The sequence below is a fragment of the Atheta coriaria genome, unplaced genomic scaffold (assembly GCF_025399875.1).
Source record: "Atheta coriaria isolate IRGN ID8LTWV9N9 unplaced genomic scaffold, Caltech_Dcor_3.1 hic_scaffold_14_pilon, whole genome shotgun sequence".
NCBI lineage: Eukaryota > Metazoa > Arthropoda > Insecta > Coleoptera > Staphylinidae > Dalotia > Dalotia coriaria.
Window position 1 is genome coordinate 682,610 of NW_027045456.1, and position 18,842 is coordinate 701,451.

Genomic DNA, 18,842 nt, shown 5'->3' on the forward strand with positions numbered 1-18,842 from the left:
ATATTTAGTAACATATTCTTAATGTAACTCCATATAGCCCCATACTATCCCTGGGGACATGCATCAGGTGTGCACTTGACTCCGAAAGTAACTGCGAGTGTTCGTATACACTCTCGTTTCGTTGCAATTTATCAATATTATATATTCAGTTGTATTTATTTATACGCTTATACGCTAAAACGTTCTATTTAACAGAATCCTGTTATAGTCACTTACGATTTTTAAATTCATCCGAAAATCCGTTCATTCCATAAATGTAAAAATGCGTTTACTCAATCTCATTTAAAAATTACAATGATAAACATGTTACGATCTAAGAATTGTATGCGAATACGATGGAAAGAACGTGGAGAATTCCACTCCAAATACAATAACACTAGATAAAGAATTGCAAATTCTACGTGGTAAACATCACACCAACACATGCGCATCACACACCTATAGATATATGTTTCTAACGTGCAACCGAAATTTGTTAAGTTTGTACTTACTGTGAACAACTGAGTAGGACCATGGTAGATTGACGACCCTCGAGAAAATCTCTCCCTTGGAACAGCCCTCCACATTAAAACACTACCGGTGCGGAATACTTTCGACTGCGTACTGAGTAGGATCTACGGCCATATGCACTATCAGTATTTCTGATATCAAAGTAGTGTGTCAAACCAGTTTTACTCTTGATTTGACTATAGGCAACCAAGAATACACCCTTTGAAATTGTATGTAACCGTTTGTGAACTTTGTAAAAATTATAGAGCAATGGGAACGATTTATTAAATAGAGAAATAAATTTACTTTTATAGTATTTTTGGCAAATATTATTATATTAAACACTATTTCCAAGAAGGTACTTAGTGCTCGGTGAAATGAATTTCATTAAATTCAGTGCAGCATTACCGGAAATGTTATTAATATTTTAATATCAATAATATTATCGTTTATATACATTGAGAAGTACATTGGAATGTTAAATATACATACATTAATTCCACTGATCGTTCGTAAATCCAATACAAAACGTGTTTGTCGTTTACTTATATTGAAACAGAAATTAAGAATATAAATAGTAATTACTTGTAAATCTTGTGGTTCCATATCGCTTCATCTCGCGGATAATATATATAAATATCTACAACACTTATCAACAATCACAGAAACATGTTTTTTTTCAGATCGCTAGAATTATTTGCCTCCAAAAAGTTATTTGTAGTTTTGCCTCGATATTAGTCATTAAGTAATTGCAGACAAATGCAAAAGTAAGTGTGATATAAATGTTTATTATTCGAGTCAAGAATACAAACTTGTACTCTAGGTAAGTAAGTTTACAAAAACGTAAATGTACACATGAGTCGTCGGCGATCTTGCATGTTATGAATTTCGCTTTATAGTCTCCAAGATTTTGTTGTTTGCAATAATACTAGTTGTATTACTCGTTAATATAGTGTAGTTTTTAAAATATTTACAAAATTCTCTTTAGCATCTTTGGTACACACCGTTTATATTATTAATTAGCCTTTTTAAAATAATATAATCGTTCAACATTTAGAGTTTTTATCAAATATAATAAACATTTCCCCTGTAATAAATTCAATATCTTTTTAGGTTTATCAATTTCTCCATCTAATTTTTATAATTTATAAATAAATATATATAATTTTTGTTATAATTCTCATCTTCATTAGTTTAGGAAACTTTTGTACATTCAAAGAATATTGATTATTCATTTATAATTACTTAGAAAAAAGTCGAAGAAGTACACGCGACTTCCGTCAACCTTCCGCTAACCCTGCTAATAATCGAAAAACACTCAATCAATCGCACAATTTAGTAAGTAGTTAGAATAGACACTTGTATCTGTGCTCATTACTGCATTTCACACGCCTCTCTCCTACGTCCCATTTATAAATCAGTGCTTTTACTAATTACTCGTATCGAAAAACAATTAACAATACTAAACGATTCGCTTATGGCAAATGACTATGCAAGCTCATGTCGAAGTAAGAAATAGTTTTCGAAAAGTCCACGATGAATTATTGTTGCTGTATAAGCAGCTGCTCCAGTTCGTCGGCGGATCGGAGCAGAAATGCCGCCGATTCGCGATAGCCCGTTATCAGTTGCCTCACCGCCGCCATTTCCCCGCTGCTAAGCTTGTGGTTAAGCAGAGGTTTCTGCTTCATACTTAAATCGGCAGGACCTGAAGCATCATGGGAAAACACCACAACAATAAAGATATTTTCAGATCGTCAGTAATACAATACTATACCATTTGTTAGAAGTCCTCCGGAATTTGCAGTGAAAGGACTCTGACCGGGAAACAGCGGGTAGGGTCCTGCCCGTTGGAACGCTTGTGAGAAGTTTGGTCTGTACATCGCTGTCGGTGCGGCCGAGCCAGCAGTGCTGGCAATTCCAATGCCATTCATTGGACTTGAACCCAAAGCACTCGAAACGCTGCTTGGCAAAACAAAAATCAAGTAAATAACTCCGCTGTTAGCTTCATGTTGTTATGCGCACCTTAATGAACCTGACTTAATGTCTGGCGTGAGCGCGAGCCCTTTGCTAATGGAGTTCGGTGTAGACGAAGGTGTGGTGGACGACGGAAAGACGCTGGAAACGGCATCCGTTTCCAATTTCACCGGTGTGCTAGTGCTAAAATCTAAGCCTCGGTTAATTGACGCCGTCGTGTCGGTCGCCTGAAAACAAACATCGAGCGCGTTAATAAACAAACACTCGCATGACAATTCGAAGAGGCGTGCTTACGGATGATCCAGGCGGTAGCGGCATCGGCTGGCTGACGGGCTCCAAGCCCAGACGCATTCGCTTCGCATTGTGGCTCTCATTCTCGCAGGCGGACGCTAGGATTTGTTCAGCTTGCACGGACGTGAGATGCGCAGGTGTCGGCCGGGTCTGCGATAAGATTAATTATTCACTCAACTTAAGCGTGGGCCGGCTGTAAAACTTACGGCATCCCATGCGGAGTTCGGATCCCGCGCACGTTTGTTCCTCCTGCAGGACTTTAGATAGGTGCGGATGCGTTTGCGGGCACGCTCGGCGAACTCGGGGAACTGCCGTGTGCAGGAATCGATGATGGCCTGTATCTTTTCCTTCGGTTGCTTGCTGATCGGCACCATGCGATCCAGATTTTCGTCGACAAACAACCGCACGAACATCTGCAACGTGAATATTTAATCAAATAAACGTAAGGAAACAAAGAACACATAACTGTTTGGCGACGAGTGGGAAAACGTATTCGCCTAATGATATACAATTTACATAAATAAATAGTTCCATACACCGGTACCTAATCAATCATTCATATGTCGGCGGCAAGAGCGCCGCGTGTAACAAAAGATAGTAAAATTTGTTATATTTAATCCGTGCAAAAGCTACAACATTTGTTGACTTGCTGGTGAATTTCATATTCAAATAAATGCACATGTTCCAAACTGTGTGTTCCATTTGAATGCATTTTATGCAAAACTCTAACGCAACTTTAATAACACACTCGATGCGTCGTTGCATTTTTTTCAGGGTGTGTTTGCGCGCAATATGCGAGCATTTCGCCAGCGTGCTAAATGAAAAGGAGCGATATGCAAGTGTTGCAATGCGACGCATACGTACATTGAAGGCCTTCAATCTTTCTGGGTCGTGCGTTTGTGTGTCGATCTTATCGTCGCTCTCGTCGTCGTCGTCATCCTCGTCCTCCTTGTTGCCGCTTGAACTCGTCTCGTCGTGTGCGGACCCGGTTTCAGCGTTGACTGGACTCTAAAATCCCAACGCAAAAATCGTTAATCTTGAAATATTTAAAGCTGGTGCAAAATACACATGCAAATAAAAATAGAACAACTCTCAACTGAGTGCAATTTGCGTTTAAATTAAAACATAAACTTACAGATTGGTCTCTGGGTGCTGGTGGAGTTGCCTTGCCACCTTTGGCGAGTCCTAAAGCGTGATATTGTGCCCACAACCCCGCCATTTCTTCACTTCCGGCTAAGCTCGACAAGTCTGGAACTTCTCCGGTGCCATTTCTATTGTTTCCACCTGAAAACGCCAAGAATATTAAAACACTGTCCTCGTTGTTACTGATTAATATCAAAGTGTTCATTGTTTACGACATTTTTTTAATAATTTGGACTTTAACGTGCGTGTGGGTGTGTGTTTACCTTGTGCTTGATTGTGGTAGTTCCATGCCAAGAGCATCAACTTGAATTTGTCGGAATCTTTCATAATGCCGGTTCCTGCAGCAGCCAATCAATCAAAACACGTGTTAGTTAGCAGGGTTGGTAGTTAAAAATAAAACAAGTCAAACAATCATACTGATATAATAAGAAATGCAAAACTGCAAAAAGTCGCAAGTTGTAGTTGTGAGAAAGACGTCCGAATGTGTGAAAATATAATAAAGACGTAAGCACTCATGTGCGCGCCATTCAAGAAAAGGAAAACAGAGGAGACGCCTAATTAATAGCTGGATTTAATTACCGCGTAATCACGAACCGGAACACGGCAATTAAAAATAAAACTGAGAGAAGTGGCATTGCTACTGCAGCGATACCAGAACGCGGGCTCATCCGTCCCTTGGTCGAACGCGTTTTGTTACTTTTTCGCAACAATGAACGACAGCGGAAGAAAGCAAACGGTTCATATATTCATGTGAGAAAAGTCTAGAAGTGTGCGGAACTGCAAACCAACTCTGCTAACTTGAGGTTATATATAAATTTGCAGGCTGTACGACTTTTTAAATTTGTAATCCACGATCGTATGAAACCGAAAGTTTGTTTTAAAACACGTAGCGCATGTGTGAAGTTACAATAATGTTGGATTATCAGGACAAATTGTTGTGGTTACCTCCAAAATGGTCCTCTTCGTTATTTTCAGAGGACTCCGGAGTTGACAAGCTTTCCTGAAACAATAGAATAGTAAAATTAAAATCGATATTCTGAACATATTCGATTCGAAAAGCATTCGTACAAATTGGCGGTTAGCTAAAGCCTTGAATCTTGGATCAGGCAAAGATTCGTGTTTTTGTCTTGCCTGCTTGATTCCGCTGCGTTCGCGAAAACATTTAAAGGTTTTTATCGCGGCTTGACGTTGCAGTTCGAGTGTGCGTTACTTCAATAGAATGCAATTTGAGTCTAGGTCATTTCACCACGCCGCTCTGCCTATGCACGGCTGCCACATTCTATTATGGTATCTACGCTACAAACAAAAGTAACCTGCATACGCGTCGCTTCCATTGTCTATGTGACCAGAAAAATGCCCGTCAATAAACACTTTAATCATTTGAATTGGTAATATGATGGCAAAATACTTCGGTTTCTTAATTAACTAACCAAACAAAACAAAAATGGACTATCTAATCACTTAGCCACAATTGTTATTGTTTGGACGTCTTTTAATGTACACCTTTGTATTGGAATTATGGAATTTGATGGTCACAGGAATGATCGCAAGCTTCACCTTTCGCAAACCTTGCAGCGTGCGCAATTTGATCCTTCGCATGACCACTTATGGCAAAAGTTCACAAGTCCAATACCGCGCTTTTTCATTTCTATTCCAAATCGAGCGGCATTGAATTTTAACAATAGAATTTCGTTCTATCGGCCAATAATATCAGGATATAATGAATGCATATACAGATATAGACATTACTATTAGCGATACGCATACGGAAGAGGCACATCCGTTTGCAGTGACCTTCCTCAACATTTACAAATGGGTGCAACCGCAGTGGAAGCCATTAACGTCAAACTTTATTTAGATTCTTAAAAAAGGCGCGAATGAAAAAAAAAACACTGCTGCGTCGGGTGCTTTAATCAACGTGACCTAATAAAACCGGTGCACAAATGAGCGTTCAAGAAAGCGTCTCCGTCACTTCGCCGCGCACGTGCTAAATTTGTTTGCGCCAACGCGCGGCACGCTTTGTTCGGCGGCGATAATTCCGAAATCTTTGGGAGTGAAGCGTGAGCCGTACGTGTACGTTGACCCACACACAAACGCCCGCTTACCTACTTGTCGGTGGTACACGGCGGCGGCCGGATGATGAAAATCTGTGCGCAGCAGCATGGCACGGCGAAGTGAGCGCGAGTGTGTGGATACGAGTGGCGGTATCAACTTGCAATTCGAGTCGATGATGTCGTGTGAGGCACGCCGCAAACCCAATGATACCATCCACCGAGAGTCGCGTTTTTGAGTCTCTTCACTTGGCCACACACACGAGCAAACACGGCCTTACTTAGCTGCACTCGGTGTACGAAAATATGACATGCGATGAAACTGCAGCGAAAAAGTCCTACGTACGGCGTATGAATTTAATTTGTGGTATTATCCACGTATAATCTTTAGTGTTCGGAATATTTTTGTTTAATATTAAAGTAAAAATCTGATGATATAGATAATTTTAATTTTTTTAATTTTTGTGGTAAATAAGTGTTTTTTTATTTGTGGAAAAAAATGTATACCAAATTTAATCATATCAAAAGGGTATACGGCATGTCCTGCTGGCGTGCGTTTCGCGCCGACGATGTCGAATGTAATACTGGTACTCCTGGTAATACTAAACTGTAAATTACACCAGATGGTCGTGCACGCAATGCCTCTTTTTGTGTTGCGCCTTTTCTCGGGCTACTTTTTGTGTTGTTTGCGCTGTTACCGGCGGTCTTCGGCGACTATGTTGCGTTTTTCGTCTAACGATGCATGCAAAAATCGCCTGCAACGTCCAGTTACTTGCCAAAGTGTAACCAGAATAACCCGATGAAGTTATGAAACTGTGCGCGGCGCATCACGAGCATGAAGCGAAATCGGTAACGAGAGAGTCCCTGAGAGCTCCGCCGAGAAGACGACTTTTTGCAAATATCATCTTTAAGTACCCGTCCAAACCGCGTTCCAATAGTCGATGCCGCGGCGCGGCCGAAGACGCGGGATGCGAACTTTTATTACTGCGGTTCTTTGCCGTGCTGCTTTTGCTGCTTGCTATGTGAAGATTGGCAAGAGCAGATGCTCGGCGCGTTGAACTGCGCAAATATTCAGCGTCCAGTTCGAATTTTTAATGAAATTGCACCTTGAGTTACTCAAAACCTGCGTAACCACAGAAACGAATTGACTGCACGCTGAAAGTTGGAAAACAGTGAGGACAATAATATAATTCGTTGGCATTTCAGTGCGCATCAACACGTACATCAAAGCAACCCATATCTGCACGTGACCGGAGTGCGTAACGACGTTTTTCGTGCGAACAGAGCGCGTGCAAACCGCATGGGGGTTTAATATAGAATTTCAATGTGGGTGTCGCGTCCCCCGCACGAACATTTACATATTGCAATGCGTACCTTATCATTTGTAAATCTACCTAGCGCGCCTCGCGTTCGATGGTGTTTTTAAGCGCCGCGTCGTCGCAAGTTGTTTCCTCAACAAAACAAGCAAGCTGCGGTGGAAATAAAAATTGGTACTATTCGGATATTACTCAGCGGCGGGTGGGAGTGCTGGTGGCGGGGGCGGCAGTGTGTTAGTAAAACGCAGAGCAGCGCCGAACATCGCCGCCACCCCACGTTGGCGCGGCGCGTGCACGAGTGAGGGCCGGTTCGCCGGGGCCGGGTTATCGATCCGGGTGGCACACGGGACGAGGCAGGTGCACGCACATCCCTTACGAGCCCGGGGGGCCCGGTCCCCACCCCACGGCAGCGCTGTCGGATGCCACACGCCGCTCCCGCGGGCGAGATGCGCCCACACGCCCCCGGCCTACGCACTCGCCCTCAGCGCCCGTGGGCCGTGGGAGCGGTGGGTCGGATGGTGGAAGGAGGGCGCCATTCGACGACAGAGAACATGCCACCACCACCACCGGGGCGCATTACATTGCATCGCATGCAGCAATGCGCTCGTGGCACACATCGAACACGCTGCAACGCATATGTGTGACTTAACTTCATTGATTAACAATGGTAATTAATCTGCTTAAATTATTCGGACGTGCGTTCGACTTTTACCTGCGGGCCTTTAAATCGCATGCGGCCATCGCACAACATGCGGAGACATTTCAATTTTACGATTTTGGTCGAAACACACTGAAGCATATCAATTTGCACATCAATCATTAACATTGTCGTATCTTGTGTGTTGTAACTATTTAACTTCACAATGATACTAACGCAGAAACATTTATGAGTGAATTGTTCAGTTAGTAACACACAATTAATATCAGTAAGTAATTGGAATCGCTGTTTATCAAACTTTTTAATACCTGAATATTATTTAATAATTATTATTGTAATTCTGATATTTCCAAAAATATTTTGATAAATTTAACATGTAAATCGATAAAAATTATTAGCAAAAAACAAATTTAACTAAATAATATTCAAGTTGCTAACAATAAATTTTTATCTGCACTTAAAATGTACTTTTGCTTAACTTAACTAGAGAATAATGTGTCGAAACTTAATAATTTCAGAACGAGCATCTTCGCGTAATTAATAAGTGTGACGTAATAATAAAGCCTAAAAAATCTTTTATGTGGGCACAATTGAATAACCAAAAAATTCTGTACACACTATAATTGGAAATGGATATCGTAATAAAAGCCGTTGATGCACAATTATATTTCGCCGTTCGCACGCAAAAAAAGAGTGGAAGCAATTTCATCGCATACACTAAGATCCATGCATGCATACACACATAATCACGCACACATAACTACGCGACGTTTTCGCATTCATAGGCGAGCGCCGCGAGCACATCCGACGAGAAAGACAGCAACGTTTAAAAGCACCTGTTGAGTTAATAATGCTAGAAACACGCCGCCTCACCTGAACATTTACATATTTCGTCATTCATGCACAAACGCACACAAGACGCGCGAAAATACGTTACGCAACGTTCGGGCGCCTGCTCGCGAAAATGCAACCGCACGCCGATGGCCATCGCAAAGCGACGCCAGAGAGCTAAAGGAGAAGGAATTGCATTCTCCTGCGGCGCACTCAGCACACACCGACGAGCCACTTCAGCTACCGACTCGATTAATTTACTAGCGACCGTCGTGGGGTCGCGCATGGATGGCTCCCGGCTTCGTTATGTGTGGGGGCAAAAAAACTAGACTAAAATAAACGCATCTGAAACAAAACCACGACGTGCGCGCGCGACGCGAAAAATGCGTACGCGCGTCCTCTCCGAGTGATAGGGAGCGGTCGCGCAGCGCAAAATTAAAGCGAAAAATTTCATCCGCCTAAGCTGGAAACCAGTATAACCAGATGCCAGATATATCCAGGCGGAGAGTAGTTGGTTGTTGCGCGATTATTTGTAGCGAGTCGCCTGAGTGATCCGTCCGATTGGCGAAAAGCGATCGAGCAGAAGCTGCGGACGCGTCGTTCGCACTCTCCGTGACCGATAACGCGCTGCAACGGCTTATCAGTTCGCACACTGCACACAGACCGAACGATATTCATTCCCGGCTTGCGGAATAAGCCGTCGATGCGTACAATAAACGAATATTTACTTTTAGCAACAAACACCACTCGATGATACCTAAAATTTCATTTCGAAAGGAAGTTCATTGTCATTTGCTTTAAGATAACTGCATCAATGATCAAAGTGATATTGCAACTATCAATAACAATTCAATTTTAAATATTTACTATATCAGCAGTGTTACAAACAAATCGCAAGATATTTGCGTGAAAATTTTATGCATAACTTGTCTAATCGACCTTGAATGCCATCTATACATAGGTGAGTAAGTTCGAATGGGAGTGCATTTACTCGCGCCGATAAAAATCAAACAGTTGCACCACATAAATAATGCACGCGAGATAATCGCCATGAATTGTCTCAAAATCAGCGACAAAGTGTAATTAAATTTAATTAAACGACAAAAACACCTTGAACAGATGAAAATACAACGCCATGTACGACACACAAACAAACCAGGTTCATTTGTTTCGTGTTTACGTGCAATGTGCGCGTTTTTCTTTTGTACACGCGTAGAAAACCTTGTAGGTTTAGTTCTAGCGGAAGAAAGGCTAAAAAGTCAGCGTCTTACCTTGTGATGTTGAATGATAGCGGTGGCTTTACGCTTTGCCGACATATTGTTAATTAAATTAAACGCGCGTCTTTTTTTCGATTTATTTACGAACAAAAACCACACAACGCCTTGTTGTTTGATGTGTGGACCTTATGTGTGGCGCGATGCGTCGTTAAATTCACTTTGCCGGCGCAAACTTTCGGGGCACGTGCATAAATTATCGTTGTTTAGAAGCCCGACCGTGACCAACTAACAGTATCTAATGTTGAGATAGGTCAAGCGCCGCGTTCGTCGATTGGTCGCTTACGTCACGACTCGCGAGCGCGGCACGTCGCGTCGCGCGCGTTTCTCTGTGTGTATGTACGTGTGCGGTTCCTTGCGAATTTAAAGTGACGTCGTGATCGCGATCGTATTCACCAGCCGGCAAGCAACACATTCGCCGCCAGCTGATATCGTAAACAACTATCGAACCGACTACGCGGGTTGACTGGACTCGAATTCACAACTCTTCTCGAAAAACTACAAGCGGAATATGATTGGAATTTCGCGCGCGCACTAGAAAATTAGTTTATCAATGCACCAGTGAAGAGTTTATTACGATTTGCACTATGATTGCTGCGGATGTCGCTTGTAATAAATTCTGTGTGGTTGGTGTGTGCCGGCGAGTGTGAAACTCGAGAGCGCCGGTCGCGATGCGGTGCGACGGCGTGACCGGTACGTGAGCGACTGAAGGCAATGAGATATTATCCCCCTCTAGTGTCTGCCGGCGCGCTCGCGCTCCCTGCGCGTCCCGGCGCGAAGCCGGCGCCCATCCCCTCCAGCGCGCACGGCCGCGAGCGGCGCAAAAACGAGGACTTGGTTCCCTGAACCCTACGAAAAACCGCTGCCACGGTTACCGAACGAACGCGGCCGCCTCGCGCACGCACACCGGAGCGCGCCGGGCGACACACGACGCGACGAGGAGCGCCCAAGACGAACCAGGGAGCCCCCGACCTCAACCTCGTTCGCGCAGATAACCCCTCAGCCTGCTTTTAACGTCGCTCATCCCGAAAAGGGATCAAGAACTTACGAAATGCATTCTTTTCGCACAGATGCTGACTCACAAACTCTGAGGTGACACAAGCGAGCTGCTTTTTTGAGGTCATTCGAGCGAACCAACTTAAACGGTTTCAAGCAGTATTATCATCTCGCGCTGGCACTGGAATGACTACTGTACGCGGACGCCAGATTTAAACGCGTCGCACGATTACGCTTATCGCGTTATGTACAAATGTAGAAACGCGTTGCGAAAAAAAAAACGGCAAACAACAAATCTCCAATAGCAATGCCCTCAGAAACGCGCGCACAACAACCGAAACTCATAATTACGCTGCATTCATATGGGGATTGAGTGCGCATTGAAGAAAGCTCACTCTCAGTGCTGGCACAGTTCCTATTTGGATGCGCCTACGGCGTGCGCGTCTTAATCCGAGCGTCGCGACGTCCGACGTGAGCATCGGGAGTATGATAGACAAGGATCGCCGAATACAAACTTTCCAGCAATTTCAAGCCGTCGGCTACCCCCTGATGGCAGGAGTGGTGCGGAACGACGCCGGAGATGGACTAACAGAGGCAGAAAAAAAAACAACCCTGAAGGAACGAAGCCCTTGTAACGCTGATGATGTAAGATATGCTAGGAAGGAACAGGAATTGACTATGTAGTCAATATTATATTACGCATGAGTCAAAAAATAGTTTTTGTTTAAAATTTGTCATCAAATACATTAAAGTTGAACTTGAATTGAATTTGGCAAAGCAGTATTAGTACCTATTAGGGTCCAAGTAATAACTGCAGTTGGTATTGTAATTAATTAAAATTTAGCAGGATGTTTTTTCGAAACTAAAAGGCAATGATTTCAATTTAATTTATCTATAAAATGTAAATAAGCCCATCGCAGCGGCAAATCATAATATTTCACATGTCGAGCATTTATAACTATTGACGTTTTTGACTTCATATGCTTTATGCGCCTATGTGCCGCGCTGCTGCGAATGGTGTGAGGCAGACCCCGGCCGCCCCAAAAGTATACACACAACGCGTCGATCCGTCTATGTCGCGGGGAGGGCGGCAGTAGGTATATGAAATTCGTCGCGCGCTTGTGTTTGTGCAGCGAGCGTGTGTACCCATTAGTATCGAAGCCCCACGCGGTTGTCAAAGGGCCCCACCCGCGCCGATCCTAGCCGCCGCGCCCGGTCCCCAAACAGCCGAGCGCCGATCCCCGATGACCCCCGGTCCCAACACACCGGCCCCATCCACCCACGCACGCTCGACGCGAGCACTGGCGTGAGGCACGCACACGGACGGACAGCGGACGGACGAAAACCGCGGACAAACGCGTGCACACACACACATATTCAACCCACATACGCACGCATACAATCATATTGTTCCGAGCGATGGACGCGCGAAAGGTGCGCTGATGCACTCGAACACAAAGGCACTAAATTCACGTGCATGCCCGAATTCAATTCCATTTATATGCATTTCACCGCGCGGCGCCGCTCATCGCGGTATTGGCTCGACTGTTTGTCTCTCGTTGCGCATTTGAAGATCATCGGGTGACGAAATTAAAAGAACTAAGTTGAATTGTGGAAAACATGATGCCATCCGTCAATGTTTGTTCAACATACACGTAACTTTACATAGTGTCCCATTGACATTATTCCTCTGCAATTTCCGGTTAAACTGGGGTAAATTGGTAGTGGTGTATTAGATCAGTTGGTACAACGTTAAAATTAATTAATTATGCAAAAACAATGCACGGAATACATGCATTTGTGGACAATGATTTGTTTATTTAATTCTGGATTGAATATGCAAAGATTTTTGCGCAAATGTCCATGAATTACACAGCAAGTGATTCCGTGATCCCATTGACACTTGTTGCGATATTTTTTATCGACGCATTCAGCGTTTACAACCACCCAAGCCAACTGTTCGCCTCTTATGAATCAATTTGAACGCCGCACGCTTTGCAATCTTGCATATCGCTGGTTTAGTTTTTTTCTGTGTTTACTACGCTAGGTGATGAACGACGTGCTTACGCTGACTTGGGCGATAATTTATAGCGTTAAACAATAAAACTAATTCGCTGGTTTGTCTAACGTCAGCGATGGAAACGGCGAAATCGTTTTTATTCAATTGCACCGAAACAACGTCAACTAAAGATACATTTCGAGTATTTTCGGGATGATTTACGGCGAACGACTTCTACTATTAACAGCGATGACAAAGGAAAAATAGATTTTTCCATTGCTCCACCCTTACCCTCGACGCAAAAAGCAACTAGCAACATTCCTTATCCCGACTTCTCAGTAGATTTCATATAATTCCCATAACAGCGAGGAACACGCACACAGCGCGCGAAACATGGAAAATATGAAGAGAAAAACCGAGCGCGGGCGCGCACACACAAACGGATAGCAAGAGAGGGTTTTTGCGAGGACGAACGCCCGAGCGGCGAGAGCCAAGGGGTAGCTGCTGCATTGGTGGCGCGGCAGCGGCGAAAAAGGAACGGACGGACTGGGGGAAGCAAAAAAGAAAACCAAGAAATCTCCAGTGTCACTGTCGGTAATGTGTTTCGCCGTACGTGAGCGCGCGTGGGCGGGCGCCTTTTGTGTATGTGTGTGTGGGTACACGAGCACGGCGAGAAGCCCTAGATATTTTTTGCTCTATTTCGTCCTTCGTCCTGGCAACCCGAAGCGTCCCCCTCGTGCGCGCTGCACTGACATGTGAGTAGTGCGGCAGGCGGAGCGGGCGCGGGTGTTTGCGTGTCTCTCCTATTCTCAGATCTCTGCGGGCTACGAGGCTTATCACCCCTCGCCGGCACACTCCCCCAACGCGTTCTCCCCCCGCCCGCTGGCGCGCCGGTTCTGTTTGCGCCGCCGCCGCCACCCACCCGAAACCGAAACACGCCGACACCGTCGACGTCAACGCTTCTTACCCTGCAGCGAACGCCGATAGAAAATTAGTATGAACAATTCAATAGATCTTTGTTGCCAGATTTCTGCACGAACAATTATTATTTATACCGTGCTGAGTCGAAGCTACCTGTATGAGTGTACACGTTGTCGGAGTAAATAAAGAGCGCAAAAAGTAGGTGAATCCACGCTTGATTGAGATTTGCGAGCGGCGGCGCACTCGTGCACTTGCAAGCGCTGACCCTAATTGTCAGATTACTCATTTAATGGCTGTTTGTTACACTTCAATTATCCCCGCGCTTAAAGGCTGAGCATTTACGTTCATTCAATAGACCGCTCCATCTTCCATCTAGACACAGGTGCAGGCGAGCAATTAAGCGAATAAATCAAACGTACAATTTTAGCTCCGCGTTTGTTGTCCATGTGATGTGCCTCAAGCGATGTTGATTCCTCGCAGCTTGCCACTGCTATAGTACCGGGGCACTCATAGATTATAGATAAAACATGCGCCTACGTTGTGAAGGAAAACTTTTCTGTCTTCAACGGAAAAGGAGGGTTTTCAGAGTTGGACGGACTCGCTCCTCCTTTTGCGCTCCTTGTTATCTCCGGGAGCTCGTTACCTACCAAAGGCCCCAAGAGATACAACTTTGTCGGACCCTCTTTACTCGCGACGGCTTCAACCATCCAGCGATCACACGTCGGGGGCGAAGCGCACAGAAGATGATGATGACAACCGACATAAGCGACCCGCAGTCGACCGCTCCTATATTTCCACTCAAATGGATTCGGTACGCAAACACACGCGTGTGTCCCTTTTCACACACATTCAGCCAAACACATGCAAACCTACCGGAAACGCACAGCGTTGATAAGTAACGCCTTATTTATTAATTCCCAAGTTAGAGGTACGAGAAACTAGAAAGTTTCGTTGGCCCAATTTAGCCCCGCGCGAAGAAATCGAATAAAATTGAAGCAGACGAGGAAAAAACGTGACGTCAGTGCGGATGATGGAAAGCCCAGAGGGTATTTCTTCGAGGACAAAGGGTTGTTCGGGGACCGACTCGTACGCATCGCTTGGAATGAGTCTAACCAACACCCTTACCCTAGAATATTGCCCCGCGCATGAAAAGCAAGAGGCAACTCTTAACTATATCCCGCAGGGAGGAAGACTCTAGCCAAAACAACCCGCCAGTCGAGTTTGGCAATTAGCGAGGGCATATTGGATATATCCTTATAGATTTAAAATAGTTTGCCCAATTACCGCAAGTAAAAACCGCACGAAACATATCCTTACAGCCAATATGCTTGGAACAAAGGATATCATCATAATCTTTTTTTATTTTTCGCCTCGCTCGTATTTATTTCCACCCTAAACACAGGCGTATAATATTTTTAACAGAAATACGACGAAATTTTATGACGTTGCATGTCGGCCGGTTGGTAGGTTTGTGTTTTGGACGTTTTATCATTCGCCCACTGGCGAACAGACCACCAAGGTGCACTAACATCGTAGTTGTCATATGCCGCCGACCGTGTCATAGAGCTTATTAACCATGTTATCATCTATAAAATAATATAGTTATATAACATTAATGTTGCTGCTAACACTTGCACATGCGGGGAAGAATGACACCCGCTGTAAAGAGGAGAACTCGCGGTGTTCATTTTCGTTTTATATTTCGGCGTTGTTAGCGTTGTATCATCATTATGTGTAGGAGCAGGAGTTACTTTAGTATACTTCAAATATTATAGCAACTTTTTTCGGGTGTTTGCTTTTAAAAGTTGATATTTTCCAAAGGAAAAAATAATATTTAGCAAAAAAGTTTAATTTTCAGATTTGGTACTCGTACTTCAAACAAGATGTACACGATGATGTTGTGGGATTTTAGAGTATTAGACTTTACTTTACAGATAAGTAACCCGTTTGAAGAAGTTAGAACCCAAACTCTCCCTCGCTGTTTGCAACTAAATTTAGAATGTCGAAGCAAAAGTGAATTTGTACCCATTAAATACGCCCAGCCGGCTTCCAATTTCACGTGACCGAAGAGAGGGAGTCAGAAAAGTTAACGCATACCCTTCTTCTTATTTCTCTACTCAAATTTCTACAGCATGCATAGACATATGTCTTTTATCCCGATAGTTTCTAATTAAAGTTGTGCTTCTAATAAATGTTAATAGTATAAAAACTGCAATAACCAAAATTTTGTAATTTCTGTTATCTAAGATTATTTTTGTCCACCCTCACATGCCCTTAATAATAGAGCAATAAACCGTCATCACAGCACGCCGATTTTAGGGTCAATTTTCAATATTTGTGTGCACGAGATTGATTAAATTGGATTATACGACGATGAGATTGTGTTCGAACCGTGCGGACGTCCTACGAGATGAATAGGTTGCGATTTTATGTCACTTCGGAATTACACCCTTTGTGCCCTTCCACGGTCGGAGCACGACACTCCCGCCTTTGGAGCTGGTAGTGCATATTAAATGCCGTTTTGTTATGAGCGATCATTCTTTAATCGCAAAACACCGGATGCCATTTGAGGAATTAGGCCTAATATGCGCGCGGACCCACGGCGACAGCTAACCGCATAAATCCATTACCAAATTTGAAATTTGACAAATTCACTGGAATATGCATGATGCCATCAGGAGCTCAAGGCAAAGCAAAGCCCCTCACATATCATGGATATAATATTAACGCTCTCAAGTATGTGGATTTCACATATCAGATGATAATAATATTCAATGCTAAACTATTGTCCTTTATTCAGATCTAGGGTGCGTTGGAAAAAAATAAATGCATTGCGACTGTCACACCTGTGCATGACAACATCGACTGTGTAGCTTTCTCGTCTCGTGATGATTTTTTCGAAGCTCACGAGGGCCGCCGTTGGCTTTGGCGTGCGACACATTAGTGTCTCTCAGAAATTTTGCGGCCTCAACGACGGCAAGTATAAGTGGAAGCAGCAGTTCGCGCGGCTCATTGGCAACCGCGAGCAGGTTGGCTATGGCTGGTGCGGCCAGCCATGGTATGAGGACACAGCTTTGTTCCCATTCCCGGCCATCAGATACAAGGAGCCCACGCCCGAAATAAAGGCTCTTCGTGAGAAGGAGAAGGGCGACTGGAAAGAGTTGACCATTGAGGAGAAGAAGTGTTTGTATCGTGCAAGCTTCTGTCAAACATATTCCGAATTTCAAGCCACCACTGGTGCGTGGAAGACAATCGTGGGAGGTGCTCTCATACTGATATCGTTGGGACTCTGGCTGAATGTTTTCATGTATCACTTCGGTAAGGACCTGTCAAAGCACTCTGTTTTCGTGCGTCCTTGAGGTGTAATTTCATGACATGCCAATTCCATTTAGTATCTACCGTCGTGCTATTGTCATTAATTATGCCTGAAGGTTTCGATTCGGGATAATTATAGTTCAGTAGGTCCAGCATTAACTTGTTGTTTTCAGTTTACAGCCAAACTCCTGTACCGATATCGTTCGACGATGAACATGTTAGAGCGCAAATGCGTCGTCAAATTGATCTGCACACGAATCCGGTGACGGGCATCGCTGCCGATTGGGATTACGAAAAGGGCGATTGGAAAGAACCGAACAAGTGGAGGCAGCTGCCAAACCCTTTCATTGACCCTTGCACTGGCGAAACCGTTTGCAACAATTATCGCGAATAACTCTACCTACTATTGTATTTTGACGTATATATAAAATTAGTTTTTGGGACAAATAGAAAAAAATTGCCATTTTGATAATGATTGTTTTTCCCGCTGATAAATATATCAAGTTAATTAAAGAATTGGGTAAGTAATTAATTAATATTTTCTTATTGATTCCGAGAATGTTATTTTCTTGGATTCCTTGCAGAGTCCTGCTATTTTTGTCTTGCGGACAGTTAATATCCTTGTATGCGTCGGGTTCTTTTTTGTATCAAATAACAATCAATAGTCCAGAAGACGAAAAAAGATGGAATAGGGACCGAGGCGCAGTAAGCGATCCTTTGTTCGTACGAAGCGGACGGAAGCACCGCGGACGTATAAGGGTAGCACAAATACACCCTCTAGGAAACCTTATATTAGTGAGTGCCTGGCGTCCACGAGTCTCATTCACCCTTCCCGCGCGCGCCTTCGCCCGTCCACCCCGGCCGCTCGCAATACCGTTTCGAGTTGAGACCCTTGGAGTCCGATCCCTCGACCTCCACCTCGCTCACCCTACCCCGGAGTTCTCGCCGTTCCGCGCGCTCACAACTTCCATACACATTCGTACACCCACGCGCCGAGCCGCCCGACCGCGTGGAAGGAGGAGGCGAGGATGGAAGGATAGGAAACGGTCATTCACTCATCCCCTTCGGGCGCGGACGGTAGGTGGACACATCCAAGATAAGGGTTCAACATGATCCGTTAGCCGACGATGCTCGCAAGCCCGAGACCGAGGCCGGGCACCCGTGGGGTGAGTTTTGTGCAACCCTTATTGCGGTTGCCTGCTTTTACTCCGCCATCCCGGCGCAGCCGGCGCGCCGTACAAACAGCGAGAAACACATCTAAGGTTTATTTCAGTTTTGAGGCTTCGAAAAAGCCCGGCGACCCACCGGTCCCCGCGGGGCGGCGGGAGGTGAGTGCGGTTGGTTTTTAGTTATGAAGCAAAATGCGCCAAACCCGATTCTCGATGCAGGAAATATTCTCGCGTAAATGGTGTAAATGTAGAAATCTTCGGATGCAATTTTGGTCGCTTTGAAAGCGCTTCATGTCAAATGGCGATGAGGATGAAAACGGCGCAGTGGCGATATAAGTAAAATGCATAAAACGAATTGCATTTTTACGCCTCGCCCGCCGGAGTGATAAAAACAAGTAGTTGCAGTGTGTTATAT

The 18,842-nt window shown here is 44.3% G+C and overlaps 3 protein-coding genes across 3 annotated transcripts in view; 1 reads left to right on the top strand and 2 right to left on the bottom strand.

Annotated features, from left to right (window-relative positions):
* The window catches only part of LOC135801922 (uncharacterized), a 114,328-nt gene extending 113,699 nt beyond the window's left edge, over nt 1-629 (bottom strand). The window contains exon 1 of the mRNA XM_065315443.1: nt 492-629. The gene's annotated coding sequence lies outside the window, so the exon portion shown is untranslated. The remainder of the gene's footprint in view (nt 1-491) is intronic.
* A 274-nt stretch (nt 630-903) lies between these two features.
* Nucleotides 904-18,842, bottom strand: part of LOC135801951 (nucleolar protein 4-like) — a 40,406-nt gene continuing 22,467 nt past the window's right edge. Inside the window, exons 4-12 of the mRNA XM_065315487.1 lie at nt 4,843-4,897; nt 4,161-4,235; nt 3,890-4,038; nt 3,619-3,762; nt 2,961-3,167; nt 2,758-2,904; nt 2,512-2,690; nt 2,264-2,448; nt 904-2,194 (exon numbers count right to left, since the gene is read on the bottom strand). Coding sequence (XP_065171559.1) covers nt 2,031-2,194; nt 2,264-2,448; nt 2,512-2,690; nt 2,758-2,904; nt 2,961-3,167; nt 3,619-3,762; nt 3,890-4,038; nt 4,161-4,235; nt 4,843-4,897 — 1,305 coding nt within the window. The 3' untranslated portion in view covers nt 904-2,030. The remainder of the gene's footprint in view (nt 2,195-2,263; nt 2,449-2,511; nt 2,691-2,757; nt 2,905-2,960; nt 3,168-3,618; nt 3,763-3,889; nt 4,039-4,160; nt 4,236-4,842; nt 4,898-18,842) is intronic.
* Nucleotides 16,746-17,730, top strand: LOC135801952 (cytochrome c oxidase subunit 4 isoform 1, mitochondrial-like). The gene is made up of 2 exons (XM_065315488.1): nt 16,746-17,261; nt 17,432-17,730. The coding sequence occupies exons 1-2, from the start codon at nt 16,832-16,834 to the stop codon at nt 17,650-17,652; spliced, it is 651 nt and encodes a 216-aa protein (XP_065171560.1). The 5' UTR covers nt 16,746-16,831; the 3' UTR covers nt 17,653-17,730.

Coding starts and splice junctions, on each gene's coding strand:
- LOC135801952 (XM_065315488.1), top strand. CDS start 16,832: ATGATTTTTTCGAAGCTCACGAGGGCCGCCGTTGGCTTTGGCGTGCGA. Junction 17,262..17,431: donor TGTTTTCATGTATCACTTCG/GTAAGGACCTGT, acceptor TGTTGTTTTCAG/TTTACAGCCAAACTCCTGTA.